Raw genomic sequence first — 13,527 nt, forward strand, 5'->3', positions numbered from 1 at the left:
CTCATTCTTTCCTTGCCTTTCCTTCCTTCCTTCCTTCCTCCCTCCCTCCCTCCCTCCCTTCCTTCCTTCCTTCCTTCCTCTCTTTCCCTCTCTCTCCCTCTCTCTCTCTTTCTTCTAAGTTCTAAGAAATTGTTCTTATATGGCTATAAAGACAGTAGTAAAATAAAAACATACAAAGAATGAAGGCCAAGTCTAAAAAGTGATGGAAGAATCATAGATGAAAATTAAGAGCCTCCAAAAATTTGTATGTAAAGGTTTCCCTTTATATGATTTTAAAAAATTATACCTCGTATGTCTAAAGCAATGGGTGCTTCATTTTTTTTTTTGTCACAGTAGAATTTTCACAAAAAAAGATATGATTGAAAAAGTAGTTAAACAAAAATAGCTGCAATACTCCTATCCCTGTCCTCCTCAGATAACTGGCCTCCCCCTGGAAAACTCTTTTTAGGCTCAAAGCCCACTTTGTAAGGTCCAAGCATAGTATTAATTTTTCCAACTTAGAAAGGTCTATGATCTTTCCCATTGCACATGATAAAATAAACAACACTGTTTCTTTCTTTTGAACTCTCAAAAAAACATCATGGAGGGATGTGGGGAATCCACACTTCAGCATATAGAAATTGTCCTCCAGCCATTATCAGAGTTAACTGGGTGAATGTCTTACAACCCGGAAAGTCGTGATAGTACCGTAAAACATCTGAAAACACTTACAATTACATTCACAGTAATAAAATAAAATTAAATAAAAAAATCATTGGGAATTAACTGTAACTATAACAACACAGCTGTTTTGCTGCATTGCAAAATTAACTTCACAGTCAAAGCCAGTAATCTGTAGGCCCAGTTCCACATTTAAACAGTTAAATTTCCCATGAACTCAAGCCATGTCTTTTTTAGCTTACTGAAGGATTCATGTGTGTCTGGGAGTCTATAAACTGGAAAAGTGGAGATTGTCAACCACAGCAGTCATTATGGGTTGCATATTCATGCATTTAAAGAGTATATCAAAGCTTTTCTTTCTTTTTCTTTTGTCATAGTCTGTAATAATCTTGATGGGTTTTGTTTTGTTTTTTGTTGTTGGGGTTTTTTTTGTTTTTTTGCAAATGAAAAAGCCAGTATTTATTTGTCAGTCTTCTTTTCATCCTAAATGAGTAACATTCACTATGTGAAAGTTGGCTTCTCATCATTTCCATTTTTGGGTTCCAACATTTCAAATACGTCAATGCATGATACAAACAAGGCAGAAACTTACGACAAGTCCAGATTTTTTTTTGGCGCACAATATTCCACATATGCCACAAAGAAGAAACTGAAAAGGAAAAGAATAACAATTATTCCACTTTCAAAGATAAGAAGACCTCTAGTTTTTAGCTTATAGCTCACTCATGACACTTGTTCCAGGGAAGCTTGAAAATGTTATATTCCCATCAAAAGCTGGAAAGAAAAATGCCTCATTCTAGAATAGTAAGAGATAAAAATGCAAACTTCAATGAAAATTTGTTCTTTGTAAGGTTGATATAAGTAATTGTGGGACTTGAGCAAACCAGAATCAGTTTTACACCAGGCAAAATTAGGAAGTAAATAAATTTAGCGTTTTGTTATTCCTGTTTTCTTTCACTGTCTTCTTATCCCTTTCTATTTTCTCAGGGAGAGAAGTGGTATGATACATTCATTCATAATAGATTTCTAAGCAATTAGAAATCAATGAGCTTTACTACAGGTAGTGAATCTCACACAAATAAAAAATAAGGCATCAGACAGGGAGATGTTTTTCTTTAGAGACATTCTTTGTATCTCTCAAACTATGTCAGTAAAATGGTAACTTCCTTCCTCATTCTATCAGAAATACTGTCCTTGTGGGTATGTTGGAAGAACTCAAGGAGAATATTGGTGGCATGTAATTTCTTGTAAATGAGCATATTGGTGACATAATTGCTTTGCAAAAGCAGCTGCATGAAATCATCTACCAGTGACACACTATTAGATATTTTGGTTATTGGAAAACAGCAAATCATTTAAATTGTTTAAAAATATTTAGAGCCATTTCAAGATATATTTACACATACATCTGGCTAGAAGAAAACCATATAAATAAAATAATACATTCATTAATAAATAATAAGCCTGCTAAGGGCTTTCAGACTAGCAAAGAAAGCTTTGAATGCTGTTAAGGTTTTCCTTCTGATTTTCTTTTACATTTTTCTATCTCAAGCCTGAACTAATAACATAAGTGGTTTTAAATGAGTGTTTCACACAGGGGTAGATTTTTAAATATACACATAAAAATATTCTACTAATTATCTGAAATCAATCATATGCTTGTGAGAAACACCAACAAAATTTGATAAAGAAATAATGAGTAAGGGAAGTTTCCCTTTTCAGGGAACTTTCTATATAGGGGAACAAAATGATTATAAAGCAGGCAATGATGCAGCAAGACAGATCAGGGAACACAAGGATATGCTATAATTTGCTTCTTATATAGATTATCTTTCAAATTAATGGGAAAAAGATCAAGATCCAATGGGATTAGGATAGTTCATTAACTGTCCTTAACATCATACACCAAAATGTCTAGGAAATGGTTTGAATATTTAAGTGTATAAAAAAAAGTATAGTAACATTTAACAAAGTCAAATATTTATATAATTTTGGAGGAGAGGGAAAGATTCACTAAACATAACAGCAAAGTCACAGACCAAAAGGGAAAATACTTATAAATATTAATACATAAAATTATATTTTTGATAGTAAAAAAATAACATATCTCTCAAAGGCATAAAACAGATTGGGGTTATATTTAGAAAGCATATGAAAGACAAAGGGTTAATATACTATATAAATTGAGCTAATAAAATAATTTTAATACCATAAAATCATGAGAAGATAAAAGCTCAGAACTTCATAAAACTTAAATACTTGTATACTTTTCAGAAATTTTAAAAAGCTACTTTTGAGTAACCATTTGTCACCCCCCTTTGTGTCCTGGGTCTAGATGAACTTGTCCTCATGTGGACTCTTTCTAAGTGATGACCCCATCTCACGTATCAAGGCTGGCTCAAGCCATTCCAGATTTGGACTAGTTCTGTACCTCTCAGTGCTTCCAAGCTTCAGTTCAAAGCCTCAACATGCCCTTTTCCTTGCTTGCCTGACTAACCCATTACTCACCCTGAAAGTCCATTCACCCAGAACTCATTCTTGAAATAATATGAAAGCAGTGGAGTTTTGTGTTCCTTGGATCTCTTCTGAAATCTATAAACATTGCCATTATTTATTCACAGCCAAGCCTGAGGGGACCTCAGGAGCTTAGGCAGAGCTCTCCATCCCAGCAACTTGGTTAGAAGATCTGGGTGGCACGAGTGCCTGGGTGGTTCAGTAGGTTAAGTGTCAGACTTCGGCTCCGGTCCTGATCTCACAGTTCCTGAGTTTGAGCCCCGCATCAAGGTCTGTGCTGACAGCTCAGAGCCTGGAGCCTGCTTTGGATTCTGTGTCTCCCTTTCTCTCTGCCCCTCCCACATTCACAATTGGTCTATCTCTTTCTATCTCAAAAATAAACATTAAAAATATTTTTTTAAAGAAGATCCAGGTGGCAATAAAATCGCTTCCTTCTATCGTCCACTAAGAAAAGGAAGTTCAGGGCTGGGGAGGGGAAAGGTAGAGTTATGAGGTGAGCCAAACAATATTTTCCACTCTCAATCAGGGGTGGAGTGTAAATACTTCTCAATAGTCACATCTGTCAGGGTATCCAAAATTCACATTCCCTGGAGGAAACCTGGAATCTGAGGGAAAAAACTAACCCATGTAATGGGCAGTATATAAAAATCATGGAATTTCTAAGGAGGATTTAAAGGATTTTAGCTGAAATTTAGCCATCACAGTTTGTAAAAAGTATAAAGGAAGCACAAAAAAAGCAGTATATGATCTTTTATTTCACTGGCTATCTGCACTCCAAGTCAGAGCACTGGAAGGGATCTTAAAAGATGACTTAATTCAGCCCTTGCAGTTTGCATGTCGGGGAATTAGAGGTCTAGACAGGCTTAGCAACTTGCTCAATGTCACTCATCAAGGTCACAAATCACACTTGTAATATTCTTAACTTCTTTAAGTTAATTTCTAAAAATGGAATGCTTTTCAAAAGGATTTTTCAGTGCTAGTACGTGTACATTATGTCCAACCAGAAGTGTTCAATGAACATCTGGTCATCTATAATGCTTGTTTCCCCCTGCCATTGTTAATTTTTGGTGTAATAAAAATGATCTCAAGATGAATCAATTGTATTACAGTCCAAAGTTAAGTGTACCTTATTATACAGAGAATTTGTTATTTTTCAAAATACTGTTTGTGCTCAATAGAACTTTATTAAGAATGCAAAGCACTTGTCCGACATGAAACGAGTGAAAAAATAGTTTTATTAAAAAAAGTAAAAATGATGGCTGGAAACATATCTAAATTAGATATGAAATTTTACGTGAGAAAATATAATTTTATTTCTGAGAAGATGGGCTGTTTAAATCTAGGGAGAATCATTTGCTTTGCTCTTACTATGAAATTACATAAATGAAGTGATCTACTGATAGGAAGTGCCACTATGTAATGAAACCAGTTAGCCCTCCAAAGGGAATTCATTTGATTCCAATTTAGATTACATTTAATAGATAACTAGAGTTGTGACTCACTGTAGGATAAAATGGAGCAATTATGGAAATAGCATCCTATATTTTGAGTGGACTTTCTTAATGGAATGCCCATGGAGGCTTGTGCTTTTGCTTAAGATGTAGAAAGAACAACGATGCCATTTCCACTTAAACAATAAGAGAAAGCAGAAAACTATAGATTGATAACTTTGAAAGCCCATCAGAATGTCAAGGTCCAGGGCAGTGGAATAACTGCAATTAAAGAGGTAGAAGGCCCTCGAAGAAAACTCTGGATACACAAACTGTGCCATTTGTTACAGAGATAGGAGGAGGGGACATGGATTGTCACGTAAGTAGGTGTGGGGAGAGGGAGGTTGGTGGTGCCAAGTTCTGTTCTGTCCTTAGGCCTTCTTATGAAGCAAATGCTTTGAGCCCCTAGCAAAGGGGTAGCAAAGCCTATCATTTCCAGGGTATATGCAAATGTGGGTGGCAACTGTAACTACAGGAAAAGTAGAAAAAGATATCTGCACCAAAGATAACTAACAGCCTAAAAGAATATTAAGATAAAAATACAAGATTTTGAAAAAAAGAACATTTGAACTTTGAGCTGTATGTATAGTCAAACTCCATTCCCACAAGAGATTACAAAAAAGACAGGAGTATTTGGGCAAAAGTACTGTGGTGGGCTGAATTATGGCTCTCCAAAGATATGTGTGTCCTACTCCCCAGAATCCACGAATGTTATCTTGTATGGTAAAAAAAAAAAAAAAAAAAAAAAAAAAAAAAAAAAAAAAAAAAAGCCTTTGCAGATGTGATTAAATGAAGAATCTGAAGATGAGGAGATTATTGGGGATTGTCCAAGTGGGCCCTAAATGTAATCCCAAGAGTCACTGAGGAGGAAGACAAGAAGGCCAAAAGAGAAAGAAGGCTTGGAGAAGACACAAAGAGACACAGAGAAAGAGATCTGAAGAGGCCATACTGCTGGCTTTGAAAGGTGAGGAAGAAGGCCCTGAGGCCAGGATGTAGGCAGCCTCTGTGAGCTGGAAACCGATTCTCCCAGTGGCCTCCAGAAGGAATCTAGTCCCATAGACTTATTTTAGATTTCTGACCTCCAGAACTGAAAGAGAATAGATTTCGGTTGCTTTAAGCCCCTAAGTTTGTGGCAATTTTTTCAGCAGCACTAGGAAAGTAATACAGGCTCCAAAACATTATTCCACATGAGACATCCTATAAGAATTACTAGCCGTTGTTTAGGAAAACAAACAGGGAAAGACATGAGATAAGAAAGGAATGTAGTAGAAAAAGCACAAAAAAAACCCAGTAAATCTTTTAGGTTGAAAAGTATTGGTTGGAAAAATTAATATCTGTTTACAATGAGTATCCCAGGTGATTTGGGTGTAAGAGATGGTGAGGTGGGGGTAAAGATGTGAGTAGTGGTTCTAAAACTCTGTTATCCTTTAGCAGAATAACAGAGGAACTAACGAGTTTTAGATATTGACAGATAAGTACAACTTTAAATTTGTGCATTACAATATAGCGACTGAGAAAATGAAAATAAAGAGAAAAATACAATTTGACAATAAAGATTGAACCAGTAGATGTCAGGGAAATTTTTTTAAAAATGAAAGGAAATAAAGCGAAACTATAAAATAAGTTGGTATAAATAATTTCAATAGTGTAAGCAATCAGACTAAATGTGAATGTGTCCAATTTTCTTAATAAGAGGGAAAATAGAAGGGAAAAAACAGTCTACGAGGTAAAGAAAGAAAGGGGTTGTTAAAAGATCCCTAAAATGAATAAATGATTGAAAACTTCTTTATTCCTTCTGCTTTTCTCTGTCTCTGTTTCTCTCTCAGCATTGACCTAAATGCTGGTTAATGAATTCTTTATTCGTATTTTTTTCTGTCCAAGAAAGTTTATTTTACTTTTAAGAGTAAAAAAGGCTACTGTAGAATTTCTCAATTTTAAACTACATAATGGAAAATGTTGAAACCATGGTTGTAATGGAAGCAGACAAAAACAGTGGCCAGAACAAGCAAGCATTGGGTGATGAGATTATGAAAGATGGCCAATATTGTTTTAAGACAGCTTATTAAAGTTTTTGCCGCGTAACACTTAACCACCTCAGATGAAACAATTTTCACTGAAATTCATTAGCTATTACACAAGATATACATACTATAAAGTAGAAATGACACTACTTTTTCCCCCTTAGGGTAATGAGCTGAACCAAAAATTGAACTTAATACTTTGATACCATTAGTGATTTATGCAGTTTTGCCAAAATTGACATTTCTTTAAAATACATAGAAAAATTGCCAGGAAAACGACGTTAAATGTTGGGGGGATGGATTTAAAAGAAATCTATTTCTGGTTAAATAGTGTATTTCTCCTTGTACATGGATCAAAAGTTTGATAATTTACTTTTCTACCACCAGTTCTTGAATATTTTTATTCTACTTCAATCACCTATTAAAGCATGATAACTGGAGTCTCTTCAAGGATTATTTTGTAATTTAGCACACAAAATGCTAGTGTGCCAACATAGTGCATATTTTTCCTGATACTGTGACGATATGATTGTGATTTTCTTATATGATACTCTGGCTAGACCCATCAGGATGAGTGGTTTTATTCTCAGTTAAATATAATGAATCATAAACCACCGCATATTAAAATAGATGCAGCTTCAATGACCACCATATTTCATTTTTACTCAGAAAAAAATTTTTACTTGTACATATTCATAATAGTGGCTGAAATAAAGCTTTTGTGTTGCAAAGCATTTTGCTACTCTCTCAATTCTCTAGCAAAAAATGTATTGAAAAAGGGAAGTTTGCTTCATGATGGGCAAGTCAATGAAGAAAAGAAATTATGAAGCAAAGAAACAGTTTTGAACTGCATGCTACATAAAAATGGAATTGAATGTGCTGTTTCATTTGCCATTACTGGTACTGTTGGGGTGAGGGAATCATCTATTTTTATATCCAACCTTGCCATAACTCCTCAGACAAAGCTCTGCTGTTGCGATCAAGTTTCTGGATAATATGATGGAATTTCAAACTGCATGAATGAATTAGTAGATGGATGGATGAATGTATCACAGTATTAATCAAATTTAGCGAATTCCAAGACACATAACTGGGTGCAATTAGTCTTTTCACTGAATCAAATCCAATTAACTTCTTTTTTGTTTTTCTAGAACACTCATGATTGGTCAGATTAGGGTAATTCTCTTCTCAATGGTGGCATTTGAAAATAATTGGGATGGCGTTGACCTTTTAAATGTCACAATCATAGCTTTGTGGGTTTCAAAAGTTTCCTTCTCAAACCTCAGATGTCCTTGAGATGTCAGCATCAGCGGACCTTTTTCTACACAAAAGTCACTGAAAAAGATATTACCTTGACACTGAGTGGTAATTGCCAGTAGATCCTTTTTAAATGTGAGAAGTAACTTCCCAAACTAGAAAGGGTTGTATTCTTTTTAAATTTTGTATTGATGTATAATTGACATATAACACTGTATTAGTTTGTGCTCTTAATTATGTTGGACAGAACACGATTTGGGAAAGGGCCCTAGGAGTATATATTCCAGCTGTTGACTTATTTTCTCTCAATAGACACAGTGTAGGTGTTTCCCCTTGGTGAAACTAGAAATTGAGCAGTGTGTCAACACTCTCAGCTGAATGTTATTACCTACTATTGGCTAGTCTGTTCTGTAAATGACTCTGAGTGATTATAGGGCAACCTCCCCTTTAAATATCCTTTTTTTAAATGTTTTCTTATATTTATTTTTGAGAGAGAAAGAGAGAGAATGGGGGAGGGTCAGAGAGAGAGGGAGACTGAGGATCCAAAACGGGCTCTGCACTGATAGCAGCGAGCCTGATGTGGGACTCTGACTCAGGAACTGTGAGATCATGACCTGAGCTGAAACCAACAGTTGGAGGCTAAATGACTGAACCACCAAGGCATCCTCCCACCCACCCTCACCCCGCCACCTTTAAAGACTCTTTATGCAGACAGCATCTCTTGATGCACACATATTCCAGTAAGATTCTCAAATTTACTCCTGGAAGAAATCAGATACTTTTCATTTAGACAAGACCAAATAATGTAAAAAACAGTCAACAGGTATCACAGAAAAGCTTCAGGACATTAAAAAATTAGAATATAATTTTTTTAACCATGGGATCAAGTGGTTTGTTACTTTGGAGTTCTTTCAAGCCCTCAGGGTACTATAGCTGGCAAGCCTTGCTGTCTGAAAACAGAGATTCTAAAGGAAGGAGAGTAGTTCCTCATTTTATGATTAGAAGAAATGGCCTGTCCTGGAAGGACTATGATCAGAGGTAGGTAACTACCATCTTCGTGTGTTCCCTTAGAGAATACTATGGTAGGCAGAGAAGGATCCCTAAAAACAACTTCATCCAACTTCAGACCTTAGGTCACAATTATAGCAATCCCGACCTTAGGGATCCTCCTTGAAATCCTTTGTAGGATCTCAAAGTGAAGGGATCTCTTCCCATTTGAGGACATATGTTTCACACGATAATTCAATCTGAATATGTATCCATCATGTCGTAAGATTTGCCCTAACACTGTTAAGATTTAGGCAGAGAATAAAAGCTACCCATGCTATCTCCCTTTTTGTTCTGCCAGGATAATCTTTGACAATACACTTTTGGCTGCTTTAATGATTTGACCTACTTTGGCTCAAATGATCTTAGATATAAACACTGACAAGAATTTTTTAAACCATGGCATCTGTAAACCATTTTTAACAGAGTGACATGGGGATACTTGTCATAAATGCAGAGTTATGGGCCCCCATTGAATCAATTTTTGGTGGCATGGGATCCAAGACTCTGCATCTTGGATAAATTCCAGGGTAACTGCTTTGCTCCTTATAGTTTGAGAACTTTAGCTATAGAACCGAGGACTGATTTAATTCTCTGGTTTGACTTAGGTGAGCTGGCCCTGCCAGGAACTGGCTGGATGTGGGACCTTAGCATGGGAGTAGTAGCGAGCAGCAATGGATGGATGTCTAATATCAGACTTCGAAGACTCCCTAGGCTTATATGATGAACCAAGCTTATTCTCTTTCCTGAAGGATTTAATACAGAGTATTTGTCTCTTAATTCCCAGGTATTAAGACAGTTATCAGAAGCCTTACAGCAGAAGTAAAGGGGTTTTGTTCAGGCATATCTCCATCAACCATGGTGGGTGGGGTGGGGAAGGAAATTGATGTTGCTTTCTTGGGATCTTATCTTAGACATTCTGTGCCTTTGCAAGGCAAGTTTTAAGTGGCTTATCTTTGCCAGGTACATTTCCCCCATCAAAGAAGGGAGGCTGTTAAGGTCTTCAAGCGCCCCCCCCCCCCATTTTCCCTTGGTGATAAATCACTTCTGGTGATCAGAACACCCAGACTGAAGCAAAGGTGGGGCTATCAGTGTTCCATATAGAGCCTCTAAGAAATGGCAGAACCGTTTCTTTAAAGGGCATTAACAAAAGGAAAGTTTTCTTGCCCAACTTTTCTGTTCATTGTTTTCTGTCTACTCTCTTTTTAAAAAAATTTTTTTAATGTTTATTTTTGAGAGATAAAGACAGAGCATGAGTGGGGAAGGGGCAGAGAGAGAGAGGGAGGCACAGAATCCGAAACCGGCTCCAGGCTCGGAGCTGACAGCAGAGAGCCTGACATGGGGCTCGAACTCGGAAACAACGAGATCATGACCTGAGCTGAAGTCGGTAGCTCAGCCGACCGAGCCACCCAGGTGCCCCTCTGTCTACCCTCTTTTAAGAGAATCTGGAATCCTGATTAGGGTCTTGCAAAATAAGTACAGAGAAGAATTTTACTCCCACTCTGTGGTTCAGCATTACAGTTTATATTATTTAGCCAGGTTTCTGTGTCTGCTACAGTTCTCATAATGAATATTTTGGATCAGGTAGGAAATTATAATTTTCTTCCTAAATATATTTATGTCAGAGCCTGTCAGTATACATAATTGGACTGTGAAAACCATTAGGTTGGAAAGAGTAAACTAGAATAAGATGTTTCCAAACTCCATGGGCAATCAAAGTTGCGGAGCACTATTTATAACACACCTGAAATTTACTAAGGGTGAAGTTTCCTTTGTCTCCATTTACCAATTTAGTTAACTTCAAACTGGTTTCAAATGATGGCAAATGTGCATTATATCTTTCCTATAACTTGGTTCAGTTTTATTGCCAGAGAGCCCTAAAACCTTGACAAGGTAAATAGACTTGTAAGTCAATTCTCAAAAGAGATCATTAACAAATGTACAAAATTGAGAACTGATCAAAAATTTCTCATTGCCTTAAAACATCTAAAATAAGATCTTTAAAGAACTTGAATTAGGCTGTTAAGACTATCAGATTCTGGGAAGTGAATCTGGAGAGTGAGATTTTTGAGGACTAAAGTCTGGAAGAAATCATTGTAATTGAAGTGCAATAATGGTGTAGAAGATTTATAAACTTAAGTTAACAAAGGACCCAGGGAAGATGCCGAGTTTCTGAATTGTTTCAGAATAGCTCTGAATGGTGGTTTCTGAGTCTCAATGATTTATGTTATTAATGTGATGGCTTTCAGCTTTCTTTGGATAAAGAAGATTAGCCTAAGATAATTTTGAGCCCTCCTTCCAGCCTCCCACTGATTCATTTCTTCATTGCTCAGCAACTATATTATCCTGGTGAAGTTGTATAGACACTTACCTGTCTTTGTAGTATTATAACGTGATACTATAGTGAATAGAAAATAAGTTAAACATTCGGTAGAGCCAGACAAGAGGTGATGGCTCTTAAGCAAAAAGATGAAGCCTGACAGATTTTCTATTTCCTGGAGTTAAGGTGTGCTTTTACTGAAAAACCCACAAAGATTACAGGAAGAAATAATAATGTAGCAAAAAGAAATAATTTCGGAACATCAAAAGACACACTTGGGTAATGGGTTTTGGAAAAAATATTAAACACTGCACTCTCCATCAATATCCTTCAGCACAAAGATTATTTGCCTTACTGGAAGAAAGTTTACAAGATATCTTAGCAGATGGACCTTTACCCTCATCTTCCAGTCCTTTTAGTTTGGTTCCTGTTAAAGGACCCCACATGGCAATACTTTCTCAAGTATTCTGTTGGGATAAATTCTCAAATTTCCAAAGTTTACTTTTTCAAAAGTTCACAACGCTTACTATTTGGGTTCTCTCTTCCAATATTTCTGGGAAGTCTAAAAAAACAGTCTTTAATATTTCCACTTTGTGGGTAGAAGAATTAAGAAGCCAAAAAAAAAATCATACAGCAAGTCAGGGGCAGGAGTTCAACCAGAGCTGAACATTGGGGTTTCCAATTCATTGCTTATTGTGCATTATCCCCCATTTCATGTTAGCTCTAAGTATATTAGAAACACTTGTCAAAAATATTCTTTTTTAAAGTTTATTTATGTTTATTTACTTTGAAAGAGAGAGAGTGAGACAGCGAGCAAGCTGGGAGTGGCAGAGAGAGAGAGAGAGTTCCAAGCAGGCTCCACACCGCCAGCGCAGCGCCTGATGTGGGGCTCAAACTCACAAACTGGGAGATCATGACCTGAGCTGAACTCCAGCCGGAGGCTTAACAGACTGAACCACCCAGGCACCCCCAAAGATAGCCTTTTTAATACACAAGTCATAAAATGTTCCTAATGAAAAGCCTGTGAGAGAAATCTCCCTGGTGGGAAGGACGGGTATACAAGAATGACTATCACCTTAGTTTTAACTTTCCTCTGGAATCTGTTTTCTTGTTTTTATTAAAAAAATTTTTTTTTTTACATTTATTTATTTTTGATAGAGTCAGAGCACAAGTGGGGAGGGGCAGAGTGAGAAGGAGACACAGAATCTGAAGCAGGCTCCAGGCTTCGAGATGTCAGCACAGAGCCCCACGCAGGGTTCAAACTCACAAACCGCGAAATCATGACTGGAGCGGAAGTCAGACGCTTAACCGACTAAGCCACCCAGGCACCCGTTTTCTCTTTTTCCTATAGTCACTATCATATTTGGCCTCAGGTTCCCAGCTGTATCTCGAACCCAGTGTGGATAAAACCTAAAGTAAGGTAAACCTCTATCTCCTCAAGACAACTAAAACAAGCTGACATTTACAAAAGGACTTGATAAAAAACCAAGAGGTACAAGAGCAAAACTGACAGAGAAATTGTAAGATGCAGGGCAATGGTCCCCTCCTGATGCATATCTCATCTAATATGCATGCCTGTGCCATCCCACATCCCGTCTGAAGGACCCAGGATTGCGGATTCTAAGAGGATGCCAAACCTAAGAAACAATGTGTAAGGGGCCACTCCGGGTTCTTCTGCTCCCAGTTAAAATTACTTTTTTGAGTATTATGTGAGTTGATTTGATAAAAATGGTGATTCTTTTGCATTTCATTCTCTTTTCTATCCAGATTTTTTTTGATGAAATAACTCAGAGAACCTTTATTTTTATTTATTTTAAAGTGCTAAGACCATAAAAATGCCTGTCTATGAGATTACCTGATTCAAACATAAGTGCTTCTGGTTCTGTGGGATGTGTGTACTCATAGGGTGAAATGAGGACTAGCCAAAATTCTCTTCATTGATGTATCTGGGAAATGGGGGCAGTTTAAAATGTTGCTGATTATTTCTGGATTTAAATGTTATAATGAAGAATAATGGATAGGAGTTATATGGAGTGAGATTTTCACTCATGACCAAGTACATTTTTCTCATGTCCACAAAGTAGCTTTGGACTTCCTCACAACATTAATGAGGTCCCTTTGGAAATGTATGGACAGTGACTGAGTGACCACCTCTTAGGGTGCAGAGAACAAGTTGATATAAGTCTCATGAGGGACTGAAGTAGGATTCTATGAAATA

At 36.8% G+C, this 13,527-nt stretch overlaps 1 protein-coding gene across 7 annotated transcripts in view; it reads right to left on the bottom strand.

Moving 5' to 3' along the window:
• Positions 1-13,527, bottom strand: part of TMEM196 (transmembrane protein 196) — a 49,969-nt gene that overhangs the window by 7,909 nt on the left and 28,533 nt on the right. For all 7 annotated transcript variants that reach the window (XM_053897491.1, XM_053897492.1, XM_019443561.2 and 4 more), the window contains exon 2: positions 1,253-1,309. Coding sequence is in view for 5 of the 7 variants with exons in the window: in XM_019443561.2 (XP_019299106.1) it covers positions 1,253-1,309 (57 nt within the window). In the remaining 2 variants the exon portion in view is untranslated. The remainder of the gene's footprint in view (positions 1-1,252; positions 1,310-13,527) is intronic.

Source organism: Panthera pardus, unplaced genomic scaffold (genome assembly GCF_024362965.1).
Source record: "Panthera pardus isolate Hobbes unplaced genomic scaffold, ASM2436296v1 HiC_scaffold_8, whole genome shotgun sequence".
NCBI classification, from domain to species: Eukaryota; Metazoa; Chordata; class Mammalia; order Carnivora; family Felidae; genus Panthera; species Panthera pardus.